Raw genomic sequence first — 26241 nt, 5'->3', positions numbered from 1 at the left:
GCATGTATTATACTTTCATAAATAGAAAACATCATTTTCATTTCTGATCTGATGCTTGCTTATATGGAAGATAAAATGGAAAGTGACAAGGGCAAATTCTGATCCTTTAGATTAAAAAAATCACAGTTCTATTTACAAGAAAGAAAATCTAAGTATAGACATCAGAAAATGGCTTTTCGCATAGCTGCAACCACTCAATATCAAAGGTACCATTAACAGTAGAAATTAGGATTTTCCACTAAAAAAATATGGAAGAGAGTATTCAAGAAAATGAACTCCCAGGTATTAAAGTTTTCATGAGCCTTTTCTGGCATCTCTTATAGCTCTTAGTCCAAAAAAAAAAAAAAAAGATTAACTCTGGCATCTTAAAGAATCCAGCAAGACTGCTAACAGTCTTAATATCTCACTTCAGTTGAAACAAACAATGGAACTAATTTTCAAACTGTTTTAAAATTACCCAAGGCACTCCCACCTAACCAGGAACACACTGCATCTGCTGGCTCAGGACACACACAAGGAACTGAGTCCAGATCAGGATAACTTGAGTGACTAAACCAACTGCAATTTCCAATTAGAGTCATGTAATGTTTTCTTTCCATGGAGGACAAATTTGCTCTTGAAAAAAGCAAAAGAGTTTAATTTATCCTTTCTGTTAAAATTAACCTTTATTTCTCTATGCCATTAAACAGGGGACATAACATGCATTATCTCAGAGACATAAGGAAGTGAAAATATCATGCACACAGTGAAAAATTCCACATACCCCCAATCTCCCCCCAGTCCCAAAAAAAGTGAGGATACAGATGGACTGTGAATGAATATATACATTTGATCTTTGTATCCTTTAAAGAAAGTCTGTCTGGAGTTATATCATTTGGAACTCTTAAAGAGTTTGGGGCTTAAAAAAATTCATTTCACCATTCAACACAACCAATCTCTATATATACAGCCAACTGAAAATGGCCATCAAAATTAAATAGAATCAAAGTAATTTCATAGATCAGTGTGACAGACATTTCCACTATTTCTTAATTAAATTTACCTGACCAGTTGCTTTTTAGGGTCTAGTATGTTCAGTAACTTGTCTGCATACACCTTCTTAGAAGCAGTAAAAAGAATGATCTACAAATTCAGGGGAAAAGAAGTAATCATTATACATGATCTAAATATGGGTACTGTATTGAATAAAATAAAAATATTATGTAATTAGCTTAAGCATGTTTACCTCATACATCTGAGACATTCGTTCCAGGAATTCCCTGAAGAATGGTCTTAATCTCACGTAAACCTGAAGAAATAACAAAGACACACTTTAGTAAATAAACATACAGAGTAGAAACAACTTATTTATAAGAGATGTTGTGTTCTAACTCTGAATATATTATAATTAAGAAGTTCATATTTTAAAGTAATAGAAAAGTTCACTAAGTACCACTCAAATATATTTCATAAACCAAAAATCACTTAAAACAATCTTTTGGTAGGGAAATAACAGTCATTGTGATATTACTTTTTAATATTTAAATGGCGCCATATAATGTAATAGAACTTTGTGAAATATTATTTTAGTAAACATTCAAACTAAAAACTGAAGGTTTCCCTTTGAGATTTTGATCCGCCAATCAGCTCCATCTTCCAGCCAGGTAGCATCCATCCAATTATTAGGCAGGCTGTGTCCACCTCTAGCTGACCTGTCTCAATGACCTTCCTCTATATTCAGAATTTCTTCATAACAATCATCTGCTAAGAATACCTTTATTTTCAATCTCTATAAAGATAAATAATGTTCAAGAAAGAGAAGTCTGGATTGGTGGGTTTAAATAACTGGAATTTTTCAGAATTCAGTCTTTTTCTACATTTACTGATTTAGATGTGGCATCTAAATTAGCACTACCAGGCTACTTGAGACTGAAAATATAACAGTCTAATACCAGTTATCAAAACTTACTGGCAATATCAGGAAAAACTATAGTACCCAAAGAACTGTCTATGGCCAGACCACCCTGAACGCGCCCGATCTCGTCCAAAGAACTGCCCTTTCTTATTTATGTTTGTCTGTTTCTTGCCTACATTTAATGTAGCTCTTGTAATACACTCCAGAATTCAAAAAGAACAGAATTATAAGCCAAGAGCAACCACTAAAATGGATTTAGAGAAGATTTTAAATTATATTAATTTTGTGACAAAATTTTATAAAGACAATTTTATACTTTATACTCCACAGTGATTATTAACTTCAAACACCATGAATAACAAATATTTATAGAAGATGTATGCACCAGATTCACTGGTGCATACCCACTAGTAACTACAAATTCAAAATCTAGGCTTCATGAAATTTAATTGTCATTAATAGACATCCATACAAAAATAATAAAAATTTCGTTTTGGGAATGTTTTGAGGAAGAACAGGGAAATCAAGCAAAGGATTCTAGGAAGTAGTGACCACTGTACTACCAATCTTTATATCCAGGGCCCTCTGGGCAGAAGACAATGTCAAATATACAGTAAATACTTGATTTAAAACAGAAACAAAAACTGTTGAGTAAATGAAATAGAATTACCCAAAGTTAAGCAATATAGACAAAACAGAGAAAGAGAAGCAAGCCTATATGACTACATAAGGACAACTACTGAGTTTCCTCAAAAACTAATCATTTGTAGAAGACAAATTCTGAACAATTATTAATATGCTAAGAATATCACTACTCCTACCTCTAGGCTAGAATGATAAAGTATACTTGCTTTGAATCCCTATTAGGCATTTTATTTCAATCTCTTGACTAATCAAAACAAAGTAAAGCCATATACCCCTACCCCTAGAGCAAATAAAAACAACCAAATCCTTGGTATCCAATCACTATCATTTAGGATGAGGCACAAGAAATTTAACTAAAGCTGCTCTTCTAATTAATTTTAACATTTTTCATCCTAAAAACATTTGGTATTCTTTGTGGCCAACCCAGGTAACTGACAGATTTCAGATATATTACTGTCTTAACTGGAAATAACATTTTTTATTAACTATGTGTCTTTTCAAAAATAGATTTGTGATGATTAAGGAAAAAAAATCAATTTAGTCAATACTTTTTTCCAATGACCTCAAGGATGATAAACTATGAACCATTAGTCCTAATTACCAAAATACTTTATTTTTGCATTTTTGTTCTCAGAATCTCTGTTATCACTTGCTCCATACTATAAACTAAGTAAGGTCTCTGTAATTTGGGATTTGTTTCCTCTGAACCCTAACATACTTCCATTTTATTTTAGAGGAATATTTCTATGTAAATGATATTATCCAAGCAGAGGAAGTAGAGCACCATACAAAGGTGACATTTTTAATTTCTTACACATGACTTCCAGATTAAGTCAAAACTATTATTTCATTATACATAGAATGTATGCTACTATATACTATACTACTTTGACCATTCTTAATATAAAAATACATCTTAAAATTTGACATCACTCTCAAAATGTACTTGTTTATAGGAGAAGATGTGGCCCTAAAGATGGGGAATATATTGCTAGACTGTTTCCTTACATGAGAATAGAATTAATTGTTAGCTATAGAAGTTCCTATCCTCAAAACAGATTCACCATTTGAACAGGAAGGTATTTCAGTATTAAAATGTATACACAAAACTAAGGTGGTTAGTGGAAAAGAAGAATATAGAAAGATACAACATTATCTGAGCAGGGGTGGAAGTTATGCTTTGTGCTGCAAAGGCAAAATCTCAGAAAGAAAAACAGAAATTGAGACACAAGGCCAGCAGAATCTAAGTCATTTGGATGGATATATTAAAGCAAAAAAGATATAAAAGTCAAACACTAAGTACTATCTAGTAGGAAACAGAAAACAATTTAAGATATGTATAATACAAAGAGACAATTACTTATCCTGTGAGGTCACAGAGATACAGAAATACACAAATGCACAGAGGCATTACAGAAAGCTTCCAAATCTATTCCACAGATATTCTTAACTACATTTATCTTCTCCTAACTTTCTCATCATAAAGATTCCTGTCCTGAGCTGCCTACTTCCTATTTTCCACATTCTTTCTCTATTTAGTATTTCACTAACCATCCTTCTTCAAACTTGTAACTCTTTACAAACTTTTAATCTTCCCACCATTGAACAACATGAAAAAGCCAAAAGTTTAAAAATAATGCAGAATGCTACAAAGAAACAATGATATAAAAATACTGTACCCAAAGATACATCTCGAATAGGACTCACTACTATGCAAAGATATGGATTTATGAATATGTTCAAAATACAAAACATTAAAAATAAAATCTACTAGAATAATACCTGCAAAATAGTGATAAAGGACCTAATCTTGTATATAATCTGTTATGGATTGATTTTACTAAAATTTAAATTTTATATAGAAAAGTAATGAATATATATAATAAAACATTACATTAACAGTACATCAACATTCCTTCATATGAATAATACCTGACAACCTGTACTTACTTTGGTATTAAGACAGTGAGAACATCCTATAATTGTGTATATACATACTCTAGCCAGGCCATAAATGGTAAACAAAACCAGATATAATAAAAGCGGTCACCAAAATAACAATCTAATTATAAACTGATTACAAGTATTTTATGACAGTCGTATTCATGACTAAGTATGTGATGTCAATCTATATAAACTGAGTAATTTCTATTAGTTTACCAAACCTTATCTAATTTTTTTTTTTTTTTTTTTTTTTTTTGGTCAGAGAGAGAGAGAGCACAGGCAGACAGAGTGGCAGGCAGAGTCAGAAGGAGAAGCAGGCTCCCTGCGGAGCAAGGAGCCCGATGTGGGACTTGATCCCAGCACGCTGGGATCATGACCTGAGCCAAAGGCAGCTGCTTAACCAACTGAGCCACCCAAGCGTCCCAAACCTTATCTAATTTCATAGATAACTTTAACAGCATGACCAAAAAAAAGAAGAAGAAGAGAAGAGGGAGAAGAAGAAAACACCCAAAGCAGCCATGCCTTTGTAGGCAAGTGAAGAAAAAAAAATTCTTACATGTAAATCTTTTAAGGAAAAATATGTCTTTAAAAAAAAAAAAGGTTTACTTTATTTTAGAGAGAGAGCTCAAGCAGGGGAAGGGGAAGAAAGAGAGGGACAGAATCTCAAGCAGACTCTGCACGGAGCACAAAGCCTGGTGTGGGGCTGGATCCCAGACCCTGAGATCATGACCCCAGCCAAAACCAAGAGTTGGAAGCTTAAGCAGACACTTAACTGACTGAGCCACCCAGATGCCCAAGGAAAAATATTTCTAAATGGCTGTAAGGAAAGATAATACAACCTTACCATATTTAAAAGGAAATATCTTATTAAAAATTTTTCCACGATATCCTTTGAATTTATTGCTATACTGATAAAGTTTTTGAAATTGTTTTAATTTCATGCTGAACATGGGACTCAAACTCATGACCCCAAGCTCTATACTGGTATAGGTTTAACACAAAACAAAACAAAAGAGTTAATTCAGTGGGGCTCACCTACGTAAGAGTATGGCACCTTTAAATAAAAAGATGATTGGTAAATACTATTTTTATAATCAGCAGTAAGACTTTAAAGCAGTAGAAAACCAATAAAGCTGGGGAATGTGAAGAATGAGATGCTACAAGTAACTGAAAAATCTAAACATTAGTAGACACCATAGGTGTAAAAGTTGACTCTGCCAAGTTGTTAACCCTTCTATACACCTCAGTCTCTTAAAGTGGGTAAAGTAACAGTACCTACCTCATAGGGTTGTTGTGAGGGTTAAATAAGCTAATACATGTAAAGTACCTAGAAGAGTGCCTGGCACACTGAGACTGCCAACAACTATTATTACTATCCACCCTATTATTTAAAAGTAATCAGTCACAAGGAGAATAGCTGGAATGAGTATGATTCTATGGGGCAGAACTGGATAACCTCAACTCAAAAGAGAAAGCTGTACAGCAGCAACCTATACTTTTAAATCGTGTATTGCATCAGTATCAAGCTTAACTATTTAACTTAGTGAACATTTTCTTAGCATCAATACTAGAGCCTAGAGATAAAACCTTCTGTAAAGAGGGTTGCTCAGGCAGGCCCTGCGGAGACCTCAAATTCATAACCCACTGAGTGACATTATAGTCATCCTTTGCTTAACACAGTTCCAACAAGAAGTAGATTGCTGGGGAAAGTATTTGTAGGCAGATCAATCCGGAAATGAATAGGTAAATACTAAAACATCAAAATAAAAAATAGTAAAAACAAAACCCCTAACTAAAAGATTGTTCAAAACATTATACGAAATAGGAATAAATCAGAAAAGGGATTTTCCTATAAAGTCTACATGGGATAAAGTGAAGCTTATGGTATTCATACAGATAAACTTCCAATGAAGCAAAATTTTCAAGTAAAAACTGGCCATTACATACATACATATATATTTTTTATGTGTATATATATATACACATATATATACACTGTTTATTTGTATGTGTATATATATATAAACTATTGCTGTGTTTATATTTACATGAAATTTAATCATTTTAAAAGCAAAAAAAGGTCATTTTAGTAAAACAAAAATGCTGCCTTTAAAAACAAATTCTAAACTGTCTAAACAATTTAATATGCTTAGCAATCAACTGTTCTCCTCTCCCGTTAGCAGAACGTTTTCAGCTGTTGAATAAGAATTTTCCATGCATTTTTAAAATAAACTGCCTCTAATTTTAAGATACATTTACAAAGAATACAAAGAATTCCTCATAAAATACATTTTATCATCTTTGAGAAATTGATAACTGTAGGTTTCAGCTCTCTTTTTAACCTTAAAAATCAGTAATGAATAATTACAATGAAAAAATTAGTACCAATGACTAACTATACTTACTAATAAGGAAAGTTTCTTTAAAATTACTTTTTAATATTAACCTGCAACTAATTATCATAATATTGTCATTTTAATCCTCCAAACTAAGTGTCCACGGCCCCAAATGTTTTATTTAGGGCACAATTATACATACTACTTTTGTACAACAAAAATTATGCTTTGTGAAGTTCAAAATAAAATGCCTCTTGGTTAATATCAATTTAAGTCAGAGCCTGAGAGAAGGAAAAACTTGATTAGATATTTACTACAAAATTCTTCATTTACATGATTGCTTTTTCTTCATGAAGCAAAAATAATGCTGACTTTTCTACGAAAGACTATAAAGAGGAGAAAGAAGCCACTGATCCTCTATTCCTCTTGTTCTGTAGTACAAAATATTTGAGATCTTGTGAAAATTACTCTATGCTATAAGGTTGCCAGAAAACAAACTACAGTAATGGGGAAGAGGTGGAGCTTCGCTAAACATAGATTTCCCACCCACCTCTCCCCCCAACTTTTCCCATACAAGCAACCTCTACTAATAAAACAAAGTACCCTTTAGCAAGTAGCTCCCTACGGAACCTATCTCTCCTTGAGTGCTTACCACAATCTGATTTCTGGACAGCTGACCCAAAGTTTGATGATTTTACTGATCTTCAGAAAGCCACTGACTGGCTAAAGTCTTATTGGTGAACAGAGTCAAAAATCAGATGCCCCTGCCATACTTTACAGAATGAGGAGTTGGACAGCACAGTTACGTTTGGCTGTACTGTGGTGAAACATATGAGGCATCTTCTTTTTGTCTTCAATTAGCCACGTTTGGGCTGAGTAGCTCTATTACATCTTCAAAAAACTGAGCTCCAGTTCTTGATGGAGATAGAGGAAGGTCATTGAGGAGGTGGTTCAGCTCAAGAGCTAAGTGAAAAATCTGTCTTTTGATTCAGTCCTGCTTGTGGATAGAAGTCATCTTCTGGATGGAAGAGGGAGTGAGATGACCTAGAGTCTTGAATTGGTGGATCTGCAGGAACAGAAACTAAATACAGTGGAGACCTCTTAACTGAGTAACACCACGAGATGGATTTCCTGACAATGTGTCAATATAAGCTAAATATAAAGATTAAATATGTGCACTGGAAATGATCATGCACTTGTTTTTCCAGATATCAAATGCATTTGCACCATTCTATGAATAATACATTTTCCCAATAACTAACTTCTGTAAAATAATTTAGGGAAAAACAACCAATTTAAAGGGGGGAAAAAGACCCATTCAAACAAAAATCCATATACTTTTGCTTTATGAGTGCCATATCCTCACTTTAAAAACTCAGTTCTTTCGAATGACTTATTCCCTCCATCTACACAAACCACAATCTGTCTATCCATATAGTGTCAGCAGTAACATATATCAAATTCTGAGTTTTATCTTTTAGGATTTGTTATCCCCCAGAGAAATGTAGTTCAAATACACTTAATGTAGTAAATTGAGGCTTGAATAATCGACCTGCTCAAAAATTCTGAGAACTGGATTAAGTAAGTTGAGTCCTACTTATCAATTAAAGAGAGTATATACCATTAAGGCAGGCAATCTTTAAATATGAGTAGGGATCACCTTAAATTTTCCTTAAACTTTCATCTGGAAAAAAACTAAGAAAGCCCACAACCAGATTATAGTTTTTAATTTCTCTATACATTATTAAGAATTCTGATGAACATTTGATTACTTACTCCCACTTAGAATTTGAGTATGTAAATTTACTGTATATACTCTCATAATTATTAGACCAAGGGTCACCAAACTATGGCTTGTGGGCCAAATACAAACCGTCACTTCCTTTTGAAAATGAAGTTTTACTGGGACACGCCACGCTTATCTGATTATGTACTTACTGTCTATGACTAGTTTCATGCTACAATGGCAGAAAAAGTATTTAGAACAGAGACTGCAGAACCTAAAATACTAAGAACTGTCCCTTTTCAGGAAAAAGTTTGCCAACCCCTAACATAGATGATTATTAAAGCATACGTAAAACAATTTACACTTAAGTAAATGAAAAAAAATTACACTTAAGTTGTTTTGAAAGAAAGAAAAACAAGTAGAATTAAAATTAGATATAGGCCAACCATAACAAACTTACCATAAAAAGAAACCCAAAGTAAAATAAGTCCCAAGAGGATACTTTACTTGGTGCTGATTCAGATGAAGAATTTGATCCTACCTTAACATTACCAGTTTATTTTTAAGAGTATATACTATGCTATGTAAATGCTATGGAACTGATATATTCAAGAGTATATAGATAAATGCCATGGAACTGTTCACTTAAAAATGGTTTATTTTATGTTGTGAATTCATCTCAATAAATTATTTTTTAAGAGTATATACAGTATTTTACAGGTTTCTACCTTTAAGTGGGCCACATTATATTGCAGTGGTTAAATATGTAAGTTACATCTTACCTAATAATGTGGTTTCTCCAAAATCTCTTAGATCATCTCAGACCCTTGTGTATATTTCTTCTTTGCCAGTAGATGGAGACAACACCACTGAAAGTTTAAAAGACATCATTCCCTGTTTAAAGGGAGCTTGCTGGTCTGAAAACTAGGGGAACCCTAACCCAAGATTTCTTCAGTTATTTTTTAAAAAAGCAGACAGAATGGCTATGCCAAAACCAGAAATCCAAGGGATTATACCGAATAGTAACTATGGACATCCTCAAAAATTTACTGAAGGGAGACTAAACTCTGTACACAATTGAATAGCTAATAAATCATCATAATAAAATGCAATCATCTCTGTAACTTATAAGATTCAAACTTCCTGCTCACTGCTCCTAATTTAGGCTAGAATATTTATTTTTCAGTTTCAGAAAGTGTAATTCAGAATATGTAAGAAAAAGAGTTCTTTGAATTCCAGAGGTAGATGCAGTACATGGATGGTGTTTATAAGTATTAGTTTATGTACTGCTAGAAGACTTTTCTTCAAAATAAGACAACTATCCTGATCAACATAGAAATCATAAGAACTTTATTAAAAAAAAAAGAGAGAGAAGGCAGAAATGGTGGAAGCAGCAAGAAAAAATTCAACTGTATGGTCACAATAAAAAGAAATGTTATAACAGGGAAGAATCAAACTCATCTACTTTCCAAGTTTCTTACTTCACTACTAAAAATGATATAAACAAACCAAAATTGTCTGCAAGAAGCAAATTTCAAATCTGAAAGCTTAAGAAGTCATCCAAAAATAATTATTTAATATGTTTCAAATAACAACTTTCCTTTCCAAATTCAGAGCCTGAACAAAAAACGAAGTTATCAAGCTAAAAAGAGAGAACTGAGGTATTACTGAACTATTTATATTTGCCACAAGACTCCTGTCCTAGATGTGGACTAAACAAGAACAACCCATTTGGCAGAAAATGTCTTATTAAGAAAAAAGATTACATTAAGCCAAATAATATCTAGTTAAAAAGAAATACAAAAATCTTAAAATCCTTTATTTTAATGTATATTTTGCTCATTCTGTAATCAAAAGCCAGAACTAAAACAAGCTTCCACAGAAGGGAAATGAATATAGTGCTCAAATATTAGCATGCCTGAAATGCCTATCTAGGTTAAACCAGAACTAACAATAATTGCTAAAATAAATTCTCTTATGACATTATAAGATAAAGTAGGTAAAGCAGATCCCGAACCACAAACTTCTATTTAACTCTGAAATTTTTTGATTCCAAACAGACAGGAACTATCATGTGCCAAGAAAACTACACCCATATTCTAACTGCCTATTAAGAGCACAAACAACCATGAGCTCCTTTCCATCATCCACACAGTAAATGTTCTGCAGCTTTATTTAATCCTTGGGTTGGCTTCCTCTTGACAAAGAACAAACTTTTTGACCCTTTCCCAACCCTTCAACAACTGGTGTGTATAAAGGTAATGCTTTAATTAAGTAACCACCACCACCACCACAGAAACGCACTTTGCAATTTTCAAAGTGTAGTCATATAAATAAATTGAAATTTTATGACAGGAAAATCTCAAACGTAAAGAAAAAACTATGGCCAACACACATAATTCAGTGAAATGTAAATAATATTTGCATTTTGCATGGTTACCTATCCACCAACACAGATGAGGTAGAAATGATTTTACCCAGATTTTTTAAAGCAGTAACTGGAAGAATGTCCTGGAATTCTAGGATTAATATAAAGTAGATATACCAAACTGCAATCTACAAATGATATCACTACAAAAGGAAATAAAAATGACCAACAAGGAATAAATTTTTATACTAACTGGATTTTTTGGGGGGGAAAAAAAACCACACACAAAAAACAAAACACCAGGTGTTAACCTGGAAAGTTCTTCTTGGGGATCTATAATTGTCAGTGCTCCTGCCTCCACCTGCTGGCAAACAGATTATGAAATGAGCAGAGATCACTGGTTTAAAAAGTTGACATTTTTGGGTAACTTTAATGTCTTATGTAATTATTTGGCATGATGCTACTCTGTGTTAATAAATCAGTAATATATTGATGAAATCAATTAGGAAAAAACACACTGAACTTTACACACACAAAATTACAAAAGATTTCTTGGTTCAGAACATTGTCTAACAGGCCAAATCAATTTATAAATTGTTTTTAATTACCTGATAAATGACATCTTGGAAAAGGACTGGAAAAGTAAGTGCTGCATCTTCTAGCTCATTTAGACTACAGTGTACTAGTGTTTCATCCTTAAAATAAAAAGCACATACCAAGTGAACCAAGATATTTAAAGAAATTTCAAATGATAATTTCATGTACCCATGACCACCAAACACATTTATGAAAGTACTCATTCATATGTGGAATTTCTATTTATCATACATTCCTATGTGTGGCATAGCAATTTGGGATAGAATTTTCTAAGCCAGTTCTCAGGTATGGTCCCTGGACCAGCAAGTAGTATCAGCATCATCTGCAATGAAATGCAAATAAATAACTAGTTAGAAATGCAATATTCTAACTAGTTATAAATGCAAATCTTCCAGCTCCACTTGTGATAATTCAAAAACTCAGAGGGGGATAAAGAGGAGCTCAGCAATCTTTACTTAATAAGCCCTTGAGGTGATCCCGATGCATGCTCAAGTTTGAGAACCAGTGTTCTGAATTCTGCAGCTGCCAACTTTCTGTTAAGTAAAATAAATATATACTCCTTTTATTTAACAATTAGCCAATGGAAGTTTAGAATCTAATTATATTTAAAAGTACATATATTCTATTCACATAGCTCCTTATCCTTTAACCTTTTATAAAGATTTTTATATTATAAAATGGATGCCTCAGTATCTGTTGAATATGTTTCAGACATAAACATTATTTAACTAAATTAGCAGTCAATGAAGACTTGTCATTTTTGATTATCACACCCTGTTTGCTATTAAGAGGATAAGAAGGTGAGGATCATTCCATCTAAGATATGTGCCAATATTTATATTTCTTAAATAATGATTAAAAAACAGTTCTATTTGTAGTTAAGTGAAAAAACACTTTTTTTGGAAAAATAAAAAGCTGCCAATGACTACCCCCAAAATTTTCCAATGCATTTACAATGAATTAAAATGAAACACAAATGTTCATACCTTGTGATTCCACATCTTATTAGCTGGAGTGTTTCTTTTAACCTAAAGTTAACTCTGGGGAGGCAAAGAGCAAAAAATACTCTAGATATGCCTCATTTTCTTTTAATAGCATATCAGTCTATATACATTTCAAGGTATTGTCTTAGCATCTTAAAAAAAGGTATCCTCTTTTCCTCAACTGCATAATAACTAATTCTACTACTTCTTCATCTATAGATTATCTAAATTTTGATCCTTCTTCATTTACTTCTATAAAATTACTCATTTATGCTCAGCCAAGTCCTATCTTTTCCATTTACCTTCACACTGGATTAAAAATTATATGGTCAAGCTTGCTATCATGACCACATCAACTCCTAACACAAAAATATAGCAAAAGCTCTTTTTTCAGTTCCTTCACTAACTTGCACATCAAATCTACACTACTGGGCGCCTGGGTGGCTCAGTGGGTTAAGCCGCTGCCTTCGGCTCAGGTCATGATCTCAGGGTCCTGGGATCGAGTCCCGCATCGGGCTCTCTGCTCAGCAGGGAGCCTGCTTCCTCCTCTCTCTCTCTCTGCCTGCCTCTCTGTCTACTTGTGATCTCTCTCTGTCAAATAAATAAATAAAATCTTAAAAAAAAAAAAAAAATCTACACTACTCATCATCAGTTTCAAAATTTTCTCTTGCTACTTATCCTCTAATAAATACCTAATACTTAGGACCTCTGGAGAGCTCTCTTACGTCACTTTGGCTAGACAAAGGCTAAGGTATTAAACTCTCAAAAAAGAAATATACATGCTAGTTACAATTTCAAATAATAAACTTTTCCTCAAGAAAAAAATTTTATGAGAAATAAACCACATTTCCAATTATAGGATACCAGTAACAAAGGCTAAATAATAACATGCTTCCCAATATTATGTAACAGGTAGGTGTTCAGTTCTCAAAGCTCTTCTGGTACCCTAAAACATAAATCTTTAACATACCAAGAGAGCACATTAAAGGTTTTATTAGCATTAAGAGCTCATGTTTTTAGGAGTCTATTAATAAAGTCATTGGTATTAGATAAAGCACAAAAATAAGAAGAGAAAAAGGGCTATAATCTTGCATAAGGTCCATTCAATGGGACCCAGATAATATTTGGTTTTTCAAAAAAAACATAATCCTGACACCACCCCCACCCCCACCTGAAAAAAGACGAAATCTAGGCATGAAATGAAGTAGAATTTATCTGGAAATTTTTTTAAAAAAAAATCACAAGGGTCTCAGAAATACGGGGGAAAGAACTAATTTCAAAAATGAAAGCCTAATTTATTTTCAAAGAGTACCTGATGACAACCAAATTGAGGACCCTGGCACTAGACTATGCTTCAAATAAAAACATTTCACAACATCCACAATATGTTTTGTAAATGTTTAAGATTATTCACATTCACTTTTATCCTTCCAGGTATTTTGGGCTAGTGTTTTAAAAAAGAAATTTAACTCCTTTATTTTCTCTACCAGTACATATAATATACTTACCAGGTCTAAAACTAGGGAGAATTCTGGTGTGCTTCTTGTTTTCAATGGAAGAGCAGGTTTCCTATTTAGTTGTTCTTCTGTCAGTGGTGGAACATGCTTGATGAAATAATACCTACAAATCAAATTTTAAGAAAATCTCATTTCTACATTTTATAAATATAAAACATATTACTAAATTCAGCTTATATTTAAATCTTTAATTAAATAATACACTTTTAATCTAGTAACCAAAACCTGTGAAATATAAATAAAACTGAAAATATTAGTACTTCAGTAACTCAGTAAAAGTATTAATACCTACAAGTTACATGTTCTTTCCAATATACCATTCAGCCACCCGTCCACTGTCTTTCATTCTGCTCCAAGAGGAAAAGGAAAACAAAAAAACAAAAAAACTCACGGGTCAAATACTTCCCAGTCTTCTTCATAGGTGGCCTCTGCATGAGTTGATGAATAGCCACTATCTGGAGTTACTGGTGCTATTTAATAAAATGAAAAACAAAATGTTACTTTTACTCACTATGAAGTATATATTTTTACCCTTTTATATGATTTTCCTGAAGCCCTGTGTATTTTAGGTTCAAGAAATGAAATAATTTACAAATAGTAATGCAAAGCAAATTTATTAACACAGAGATCTAACTCCAGACCCAAAAGAAAAAATTGCCATTACAGGTAAAATGGCAAGCTAAATCATGGCTGGCAGAATTAAAATCCCTCACAGCCAAGAGAAAATTTACTACTTATTATCACAAACATACACTCCATGAAATTTCAGTTTCTAGCTGAATTGTGTTTTATATATATAACCATAAATATTTCATGGGGCTCCTGTAACCAGTGACACTTAGCAAACTACCCTGTACATGTACAAGCAATCAGTATATATTTGTGCTGACCTTACAGCCAGAGGTAGTTTTTAACCTGAAATCTATGAACACTGACACTCCTTAAGAGGTTCATGAAACTCCCTTGAAAACTTAATGAAAAAATGTTGTATGTACATTTTTACAGGAATCTCAGTGGTGTCTAAATTCTTTTAAAAAGTTACAAAACGCTGCTCTGTATAGAAACCATTGCTTTAGAAGAGGCTTTATTTTACTCCTAATTTACAAGCAACCTAAAAATAATCATGAAGTAATTCTATACTCCATGACAAATGGTCCATTCTACATTTAAATTAAAATTCAAATGATAGAGCATCAGAAATAATGCCGAGAGGGGAGCCTGGCTGGCTTACTTGGAAGAGCATGTGACTCTGGATCTTAGGGTCAAAAGTTCAACCCCCATGCTGGGTGCAGAGATTACTTAAATAAACAAAAAACTTACAAAAAAAGAAATTATGCTGGGAATTTTCTAAGACAATAATTATAACAAATTCAAGGAGAGGACAAAATACAAGATTTTTAAGTTAGAGGTACTGTCTCCGAGATAAAAGTTCAAGATGGATGCTACAGTCTGAATGTTTATATCCCCACAAAATGGTATTTCAAGGTGGAGACTTTAGGATGTCATGAGGTCATCCACCCTCATAAATGGGACTACTGCCCTAATAAAAGAGACTCGAGAGAGTTCAAATATTTTCTACCATGTAAGGATGCACGAGAAGACAACTGTTTATGAACCAGAAAGCAAGCCCTCACCAGGTAATGAATCTGCTTGGTGCTCTGATCTTGGATTTCCCAGTATCCTAAACAGAGAAATAAAGTTCTGCTGTGTATATGCCACCTAGTCTGTGGTAATTTGTTTTTGCAGTCCAAAAGGACAAAGACAGTGGGAACTCAAAAAAACTTCTATAATCTATCTATAGGAATGCAATATTGGTGGATAATAGTCAAAGGACAAAAACCAAATCCTTTTTGATATTACCAGGTATTCTTTTTTAAATGATTTTATTTCTTTTACAGAAAGAGAGAGAGACTGAGTGCATGCATGAGTGGGTAGAGCAGCAGGAGGTGGGGGGAGAAAAGGGAGAGACTCTCAAGCAGACTCTGCAATGAGTGTAGAGCCTGACATGGAGCTCCAGTTCATGACCCTGAGATCATGACCTGAGCCAAAACCAAGAGACACTTAAATGACTGAGCCACCCAGGTGCCCCATCATGTATTAATTCTTTATGTATGTATTACCTTGTTAACATAGTGTATATGTTTAGTGAAGGACAATAAATGTAAAGCATAATTTTTGTCCATCTAACAACTTTATGCCAATAACAGTTCATTAGCAGAAGGGGTGATATAAAATATATCTTTTAACTACTTCTGATTCAAATTCCTATTATCTTCAGAGAAAGGGGTAAAGGAAGCAATATTTGAGTGCACTTTTATTTCACCCCACCTAGTTTTCAAAACCCTGAATTATTTCCCCTTCTAAAGGTCAGAAAACCATCTTAGAAGTTGACTAAAGTCACAGAGCTAAGTAAGTAACAGAGCCAATCTCCTTCCTTCTTATTCTCTTTGGCTAGGTTCCTGAAGTTAAAGAAAAGTAATAGTAATAATCTTTGTCACTCATATTCATCTTTTAACATCAGCAAAAATTTTTCTTCTATCCTGTCATGATGCAGAGTAAATGCAATGTGCCACCTCATCATTTTGTGCACTTATTTTTAATATCCCTCCCCACACTGTACAGTAATTTGTTTGATTACTTGGCTCATCAACTAGATCATATACTCTTCAGGGTCAAGGAGCATTTATCTTATTCATCTTTATAAATAATGTCCATCACAGAAAATAGGTGTTCGATAAATGTTAGGGGAAAAATGAATGAGACAACTGGAGCAAATTTTCTTTCCCACCCCCCCCCCCCCAGAAACCACTAACATTATAGAAATCCCTTCTCTGTTTTCGCTGTTGTCAAAAAAAAATAAATACAAAGGATTATAAAGCAGTACAAAAATAATGAACAAACATCAAACAAGAGGCCTGGACTTAAATCTATTTGCCCAAACACCAGAAAAGGAATGAGCATAAAATGATAGGTGAAGAGTTGACTCCTTTGTAAATCTTATCCACCCAAGAATGAACTATGTGCATAATCCATTTTGATTCCACAGATTCATTATTATTCTTAAAATATAATATTATAGGGCACCTGGGTGGCTCAGTCAGTTAAATAGCTGCCTTTGGCTCAAGTCATGATCCCAGAATCCCGGGATCAAGTCCCACCATCAGGCTTCCTGCTCAATGGGGAATCTGCTTCTCCCTCTACCTGTTGCTCCCCCTGCTTGTACTTTCTATCAAATAAATAAATAAAATCTTTTAAAAAATATAACATGATTGGGGCGCCTGGGTGGCTCAGTGGGTTAAAACCTCTGCCTTCGGCTCAGGTCATGATCTCAGGGTCCTGGGATCGAGCCCCGCATCGGGCTCTCTGCTCAGCAGGGAGCCTGCTTCCCTTCCTCTCTCTGCCTGCCTCTCCATCTACTTGTGATTTCTCTCTGTCAAATAAATAAATAAAATCTTTAAAAAAAAAAAATAACATAATTTAACATTATAGAAATTAATCTTTTATTAGACCAATTTAAAATAAATCTTTCCTGTTATGTCACTTTTCTCTTCATATTGGTATTATTGGGTTGTGCTATATAGAAGTTTCATAACTGTATGCATTTTTTAAATGTTTTCTCTTTTATTTTTTCAAGTTTCCCTTTATATTCAAGGGAAGAACATCATTCTACTTCCTTACACCAAACTACATTTCTGAACCAATAAATGGCTAGGGTCTCTCAAATGCCTGGCATTATAAAAAGACAAATCTAAAATAAAACCCTGAAATCTTATTCCTCTGGGTAAAGATGACCATCCTAAATTTTATTTCTGCTTTTAAGCATGATGGAACAGTTTCATCTTTTAGCTTTATACATCTGTATATCACAGCCCTCAGAGGTAATAAATTCTGATCTCATATGTTCTACATTTCCATGACAACTGGCTCAGGCTCCTAACAAGTATGTTAGGCCTTTATAAGGATCCAGAATTAGGCTGCAAAGTTTGGATGTAGGGAAAGATCTAGGAAAAGAAGCTTCTTTTGGGAGGATGTCATCTATATAGGCAACAAATCTGAAGGTATACGATTGCCTGAAGGTGGGAACTTCAAGTCTGAGACTGGTACAATTATATCAAGAGTGTATGTTTTGCTGTTTGTATTAAAATTCTCTAAGTAGTCAGGTAGTAAAAATAAACTGTAAAATGACTGATGCTCAATCAAAACAACCTTCTTTTTTGTTTAAGGATTTTATTTATTTGTCAGAGAGAGAAAGCACAAGCAGGGGTAGCAGCAGGCGGAGAAACAGGCTCCCCCCTGCTGAGCAGGGAGCCAGACACAGGACTAGATCCCAGGATCCCGGGATCATGACCTGAGCCAAAGGCAGATGCTTAACTGAGCCACCCAGACATCCCTCAAAGCAACCTTTTAAAAAAAATTCAATTTCAAAATGACCAGATTTGGGGGAGAAAGTTTTAATTCCAATTTTAATCATTTTATGTTCAAGAAAGAAAAACTTATGTATTTGATCTATTAAAGAAAAGAATACTGAATTTTTATACATTATTCATGAAGATGCATTAAGAAAAGGAATTTTCTTCACCTGTAAGGGGTGGGATATCACGATTAACTGTTTCTTCTGCTTCTTCTAAACCATTATTTATTGATGGCCTCACTTGAACTGCTTGATTTGAGTAAGCTGCTCCATTTGTTGACGTAGTAGTACTGGTAGTGATCTCATCCACCTGTTCCATATCAAGTTGTTTTACTATCTCTTCAGCTTCCACAGCCTGTCCTGGGGAATCGGATCCTGATGTTCCTATAATCGAGATTCAGTATGCTCACAACCATCATTTAAAAACTCAACAGGGGGTTGGGGGAGAGGCATAGATGCTTTCAAGGGTACAAACTTACAGCAAGTCAACCTAAGCCCTAGAGACTTCATGCACTGTAGAGTGAATATAGACAAATACTGTATCATAATCCTCAAACCTAATTGTTCTAACCACTAAAAAGAAAAGGTAATTATGTAATGTGATAGAGGTACTAATTACTGTTACAAGGCAATCAATCATATTACAATATATAAATGTATCAAATCAACTTGTTTACCCTTAAATTTACATAACGTAGGTGAAATATTTTAATAAAAGTGAAATTAAATAATGAAAAGTAAACTCAAATATTTGGAAAAATTAAATACAACAGAGATAGAGGTGAGGATACCACTGTTAATGAGTCTTTTCCAAACATTTCAAATAATCAGGAATAAAGACTATTATAAAATAGAAGGATATTGGTGAACTAAATTTTCTTAAGAGTGTTCAAATAGTTTAGAAACACCTATTTATAGTCAAACCACAGTCATAATTTAGAACTTTTAAACATTTTTGAGATGTAACTGACAATATAACCTTGTGTAAGTTTCAACTGTATATGTTGATTTAATACATTTATATATTGCATTATGATTACCAACCTAACCTGAGGCTAACACCTCTATCCTGCCATATCATAACCATTTTTCCGTGGTGAGAAAATCTAAGATCTAGTCTCTCTGCAACTTTGAAGTATACAATACAGTATTGGTGACTGTAGAACTTTTCAATAAAGTATATATCATTTATTAAATGCCTACTATGAGCTAGGCATTATATATGTATTTTTTCCATTATCTTTTCCATTATTTATTTCCATTAAACAACTCCTGATTCTTCCAGTACTAAATAAACATCCTAGCCACTGTAGGCAGTTGTAATTTTTAAGCCAAATGTAGTTATCCAAGAATGAGCTAACTGTTCCCCTAATCATCGGACCATTTTTATTCAGAGATATAAGAACAATTTCCTAACAAGATTCCATCTTAGTAACAAAGACTGAAGTTAGTTTCCTCATCATACTCGACCACCACCTAAATGACTGTGTTGCCCAATTCTTCTTCCACTATGAGATAAACCCAACTTGCTTTTTTTTTTTTAAAGATCTTATTTATTTATTTGACAGAGACAAAGCAAGAGAGGAAACAGGACACAAGCACGGGGAGCGGGAGAGAGAGAAGTAGGCTTCCCGTTGAGCATGGAGCCTGATCCCAGGACCCTGAGATCTTGACCCAAGCCGAAAGCAGACGCTAAACAACTGAGCCAGGCTCCCCCCAACTCTATTTCTTTATGGAATGCTCCAAATGTCATTTTCAATAAGATCAACCTCCCATACTCCTTCTCCCTCACAGCTTCAACCCCTTTCCAAAAATCCTCTTTTCCTGACATCTTTCCCACAACATACTAACTGAATAAGAACTCACTTACTTCCATTGCTGCTACGAGATCAATGGTTTTCCACTGGATTTGCAAAAAATGTCTGTTCCTTTGAAACTGATGTCACTTAGCTATATAATTCTTCACTTATCCCCACTGCTGACATATCCCAACTGCAGCCAGCACCCTCTCTCAATCAGAGGAATTTAACACCTAGCTACCAGTTCAAAGCTCTATTAAACATCACCTAGTGGTTACTACAGGTGATTATCAATGACTCACCTAAGACTAATCCTTAAAGGTCTTACCCTCTTTAGCTCCTTCTTCGTTTATACTGCTTTCTTAAGCAACTACCATGACCATAACCTGGACATTCACACTAAGCAAAGGTTCATCTCTGAAAACTAAAGTTCAAATATATCAATCTCCTACCATAACCTAATCTTTTAATTATCTATCTCATATTCCTATTATATGTGATCTTCAAGTTTGATAAAAGCCGGTCTCTTTCATTCTAAACAATCCCTCAACAGCTCATTCCCACCCTCTCATTTAGTTAGATTTCATGGTATCTCACTTAAACCACTCTCAAACCAGCAGCTTCAGGATCCTTGCTCAGTCTTGACAGTCTTTCCACTGTTATCCATTACAGAAATCCCTCTTGAATCAATGTAACTTATTGCTTACTACTATGTGTGTTTCTTTAAATTAACCCAAAAGCAAACACTCTAAACCTTCACTGTTCTCCTCAATCCTGGCCACCAGGAATCTCAGCACATGTCATCATCATCTCCTTCAAAGAAAAAGTTGTAACTATCAAACATCAACTTCTGCCATCCAAACACTTATTTCTCCAAGATCTTAGTTCGTTGAAACATACAGACCATTTATTATTTAAATTTATTATTTATTATGAAAAGACCATAGGTATTTTAATATCTGTAAACTGATAATACAATAGACTATTGCTTAAGCCCAGATTTCTAAGCTCCACACCACACCAGAAGGACAATGGCTACCAGACATTTTATTTGGCTATTTCATGGCATCTCAAACTCAGCATGGCCCAAATAAAATTCAATTATCTGTCTTCCAAAACATAACTTCCTGCTCTTGAAAAAATAACCTTGTGTCCTCTTAATCTCTTGTTTATTTCATCTCCAATCTGTGCCCAAAATGTGTCCATTCTGTATCTCTGATCCTTCTTCTTTTCTCTAATATCACCATTAAGGTTGCATGAAGTCTCACATGGACTATAACTCTAATTGTTTATCCCACACACAACCTTTTAGAATGTAGCCAACACACTACTGCCAAAGAGCTTTTTGGAAAACACAAATCTGTTCATATTATTCACCAGTTCAAAATCTTTCAAACATCTTTCACTAAGGATAAAATTAAAATATCTTACCATGTTAGCTTTAATTTGCCAAATTTGTAACTCTATCTTAACCCATTCTATGCACTCCTCAAATCTATCTGTAACAAACTAATTTGTTTCTCAAACACACTATGCCTTCCCTCATGCTGCTCATTCTTACTGGAATGCCCTTTACCACCTTTCAGTTTTTCTATAAAGACTATTGTTAGATTCCACTAACTCCATTCTCTGAATATCCCACTGCCCCATACCTCTATCAATGCACTTATAAACATTTATAATACCTATTTATGCATCTCTCTCCGTCTTGTAAAAAAGCAAGCTCCTTGAGGGCAGGGACCATGTGTTAATCATCCTTGAATCTCCAGGGACTAGTAGTACAATGGCTGGGACATGGCAAATATTGAACTGAATGAATTGAAATCTTCAAATCACCCCATCCCATACTTAAGTATAATTATCCTCTCTCATGGTTAAGAGGCTCCATTTGAAGAACTGGACCAAGGTAACACAGTTAAAGAGTGGCAGAACTGGAATTTTAAAACAAATCTTTCTAATTCCAATGCCCATTCTTTTTCCACCACACCAGCTATTTCCAAAGACGTTCTAAGGGGCACTAGTTTTACAAGATATTAATTGATTTTCCACAGAAAAGGGTTTTTAGAGTAACACATGTCTAGAAAATACAAGGTTAAACAAAGTTAAAGGTAGTTTTTTGTTTTATTTCTACTACAGGATTTTACAAGTTCTTTCATGTGCCAACATGCATTATTTTTAGCTCCCAGAGCAATTAGATTTTATAGTGTACCACTCTGTCTTTTAAAAATTATATTATTATCCAGAAACATAATTCAGACTAGAATTTAAATAATCAGGCAACAAACATTTAACGGCTATTTTCCATGTGCCCCATGCTATATCAAACAACTAGGTAGATGCAAAAATAAAGACATAATCTCTTACCCTCATGTAATCCAGAGACTAAATCAACATTTATGAAATTAAGAATTAATCAAAAAATATAGGACACTAAGTTAAATCTTTAATAAATATATGTGGGGCAGGACAACCTGGGTAACTCAGTCTACTGGGCAGCCAACTCTTGGTTTCAGCTTGGGTCATGATCTCAGGGTTGTGGGACCAAGCCCTACACTGAGTTCTATACTCAGCATGTAGTTGGCTCTCTCCTTTTCTCTCCCTTCTCAGATTCTCTCCCTTTCTCTCCCTATTCTAGGGCCCGTGTGCATGCTCTCTCTAATAAATAAAATCTTAAAAAATGTATGTATGTTGGGAAACAATCCAAGTTTCAATCTTTGGCAAAGGCATTGTATAATGAAAACATTCAATTCATTTGCATTAGAGTAGTTACTAATTATCCAAATTAAAGATCCCTAGCGGGTCTTTGATGATAAATGATGAATGACAAAATGTGTTACAAATGATTAAAAAAAAAATGTGTTACAGAAAATCACCTAGTTTCAGTTCACTTAAAATAGTCAACAAATTCTACTTTATTAATCTAGAATATTGAGAATATTTCTGGATTCTCTCCAGGTACACACTAAGGATTACAGAAATCTTTCCAACATGAAAGAAATTACTTACTTCTTCTCTAGCCCAAAGTTTAGCATTTAGCTTTTCAGGTAGTGAAATACTTCAACAGAATTAAACATGACCTAAATTTATCTCAGTCACACACAAAAAAATGGAGTTTAAGAAGCTGTGTATTTTTTTTTCTTCAGGAGCTGTGTATTTTTTTTTTTTTTTTAAAGATTTTATTTATTTATTTGACAGAGAGAGATCACAAGTAGGCAGAGAGGCAGGCAGAGAGAGAGGAGGAAGCAGGCTCCCTGCCTAGCAGAGAGCCCGATGTGGGACTCGATCCCGGGATGCGAGATCATGACCTGAGCCGAAGGCAGCGGCGTAACCCACTGAGCCACCCAGGTGCCCCAGGAGCTGTGTATTTTTAATGAGGCTGAAAACAAACCTAAGATGCTGACAAAATATGCCAGTAAAATCAAACAGATATTTAAAAAAACTAGGAAAACTATTAATTTTTTAGACCCAAATTATGGGTAATATAGCTTATACTTACCATTTTTTAAAAAAGATTTTATTTATTTATTTGACAGAGAGAGACACAGCAAGAGAGGGAACACCAGCAGGGGGAGTCGGAGAGGGAGAAGCAGGCCTCCCACCGAGCAGGGAGCAGTTGTGGGGCTCAATCCCAGGGGCCTAGGACCATGACCTGAGCCGAAGGGCAGATGCTTAATGACTGAGCCACCCAGACGCCCCTCTACTTACCATTTTTATTTGCTGGTGAAAAAAAGTTGAAGACAGGAGAAAATATGGTCCCCAACAATGTAGTCCTTGGAGGACTGCCAGAGGAAGGATTATCTTCTAATTTTCCATTTTGTTTTACATGTTGATTTGTCATTTCATAACTACCAGCTTCTAAGAAAGAAACAAGAAAAAGGTTGCAATCTAGAAAACATGACTTTAAGGAATGTTTTAAACAATTCACTATGAAAATAATTTTTTGCCTCAAAATATTTCATAAAAACTGATTAACATTTAATGTTAAGAAAGCTGATTACTTAAAAATATCCTGAGGTAAATAAATTATAAATCAAATTATTTTTATAACAAGTTTATTTATAATGTTTTGTAACTGCTACAAAGCATGCTGACATCTATAAGTATATAGAATGAAAGGCTTCAAAATCCACAGTGTTACAGAAAATGAAATAAATTCTTTGTAAGTAAAGCAAGTTACATCAAAAACATAAATGCAAGATCCTGTCCTTATTTACATTTTGGGAGGCTGCCTATTTCACAAAACCAATCTATTAGTAACAATAACGGCTAAATAAGTAGAGGCAACATAGATCTACTGAAGTAGAAGACTGTGTACAGCAGTGTCTATTACTTATGCATACCCAGGCATCATTTCAGAGTGGTTAAGAACAGGTTTTTTTGTCTTTTGGTTTTTTAGTTTCTTATGAATAAAAAAAATTTAATGGATTTTTAGAAAATATACAATAAAAATAAATTCAAACAAATGTGTTTTGATTAACCATCCTTGACCTTCTGCAACTTCACTTGGTATCTACCACATTCTTTCCTTCTTTGAAATAGGTCTTTTGTTTCTTTTTCCCTAATTTTAACAATAGAGATACAACACTGAATTGAGGGGAAAGAGGTAAGGAATTATTCTTGTTGTGGTGTTTAAACCAGGAATGGTTAAAAAGCAGTAATCCACACTCTAAAGTGTTGTTTTTCATAGCTTTCTCTGCTTATCCTTCCTTCTCCTTTTTCACTTTGAGGAGCTTCCCAGCAATATTATAAGATACTGACCTATAACAAGGTTTATCAAGAGCAGCACTACTGATTTTGGGCCTGGATAATTCTTTACTGAAGGAGGATGTCCTGTGCATTGTAGGATGTTTAGCAGCATCCCTAACCTCTACCTGTTAGATCTGAGTAGTAACCTCCCAACAAACTGTGACAACCAAAAAGGTCTCCAGATATTAATAAATGTCCCCTGGGGACAAAACCAACCCTAGTTAAGAACCACTGCCCCAAGTGATACAAGTCCCCTATGAGCTATGAAATTCCATGATCCAGAAATAAATTCTTTATACGTATTTCAATACATTAAGTTTGATACATTAACTCAGTTAACTAAATTTATTAGAGGTCAAAGATGCTCCATATACATTTTTCTGATAAACAGCATAAAACTTGCTGCTCTGCCTTTATTTATTTTAACTCATCAAAATAGATTTATACTAGATAGATGAATTTTTATTTTATTTCATGCTGATACTTAATACAAAGATTACAAAAATAAGGGGAAAACTCTAGAGTCAATTTTTAAAAACAGAAAATAAATATGACAGGTAAGATCTCTGCTTACACCTAATAGAACAATATCTAAATATTAACAAACCTCCATTTACTTGACTTTTCCGTCTTACTCGAGATATCTGTTTGTTAGGCTTTTCTCCTGCTCTTGGTGTTGATGTGATCAAATTATTATCTATATCACGTTCAATCCTACTCCGTTTCGAAGGATTTTCTCTCTCTTCCTTAAGATATGAGGAAAAAACATGCATTGAGCATAGGCATTCTGCCTTTAGATTATACTTATAAAATATGATATGTAGCCCCATGTTCATTGCAGCATTATTTACAACAGCCAACAGAAACAATTTAAGTATTTATCTGTTGATGAATGGATAAGGAATATAAGGGATGTGTACACACACACACACACACACACACACACACACAGGAGTATTATGCAGCCATTAAAAAGAATGAAATCTTGTCACTTGTGACAACATGGATGGACAACATGGATGTGCTATGGGAAGATAGTTAAAATACCGCATGACCTCACTTTTATGTGGAATCTAAGTAACAAATGAAAAAAGACTCTACTCATAGATACAGAGAACAGACGGGTGGTTGCCAGAGGTGGGTGATGAGGGGTGGCAAAATGGGTGAACAGACTCAAAAGGTACAAATTTTAAGTCTAAAATAAATAAATCATAGAAATGTAATGCACAGCATAGAAACTATAGTTAATACAGTACTGCATGTTTGAAAGTTGCT

The 26241-nt window shown here is 34.1% G+C and overlaps 1 protein-coding gene across 2 annotated transcripts in view; it reads right to left on the bottom strand.

The window, feature by feature from the left end:
* Positions 1-26241, bottom strand: part of CTDSPL2 (CTD small phosphatase like 2) — an 83334-nt gene that overhangs the window by 9708 nt on the left and 47385 nt on the right. Inside the window, exons 3-10 of one of the 2 annotated variants that reach the window (XM_059372718.1) lie at positions 25574-25712; positions 23926-24072; positions 18590-18805; positions 14402-14480; positions 14002-14113; positions 11522-11608; positions 1226-1288; positions 1043-1122 (exon numbers count right to left, since the gene is read on the bottom strand). In XM_059372718.1, coding sequence (XP_059228701.1) covers positions 1043-1122; positions 1226-1288; positions 11522-11608; positions 14002-14113; positions 14402-14480; positions 18590-18805; positions 23926-24072; positions 25574-25712 — 923 coding nt within the window. Of the gene's footprint in view, positions 1-1042; positions 1123-1225; positions 1289-11521; positions 11609-14001; positions 14114-14401; positions 14481-18589; positions 18806-23925; positions 24076-25573; positions 25713-26241 lie in introns of both variants that reach the window. The other variant, XM_059372717.1, reaches the window with a different exon arrangement.

Source organism: Mustela nigripes, chromosome 13 (genome assembly GCF_022355385.1).
Source record: "Mustela nigripes isolate SB6536 chromosome 13, MUSNIG.SB6536, whole genome shotgun sequence".
Classification (NCBI taxonomy): Eukaryota; Metazoa; Chordata; class Mammalia; order Carnivora; family Mustelidae; genus Mustela; species Mustela nigripes.
The sequence above is the reverse complement of the archived record's forward strand: the minus strand, read 5'-3'. Positions and strand labels throughout refer to the sequence as shown.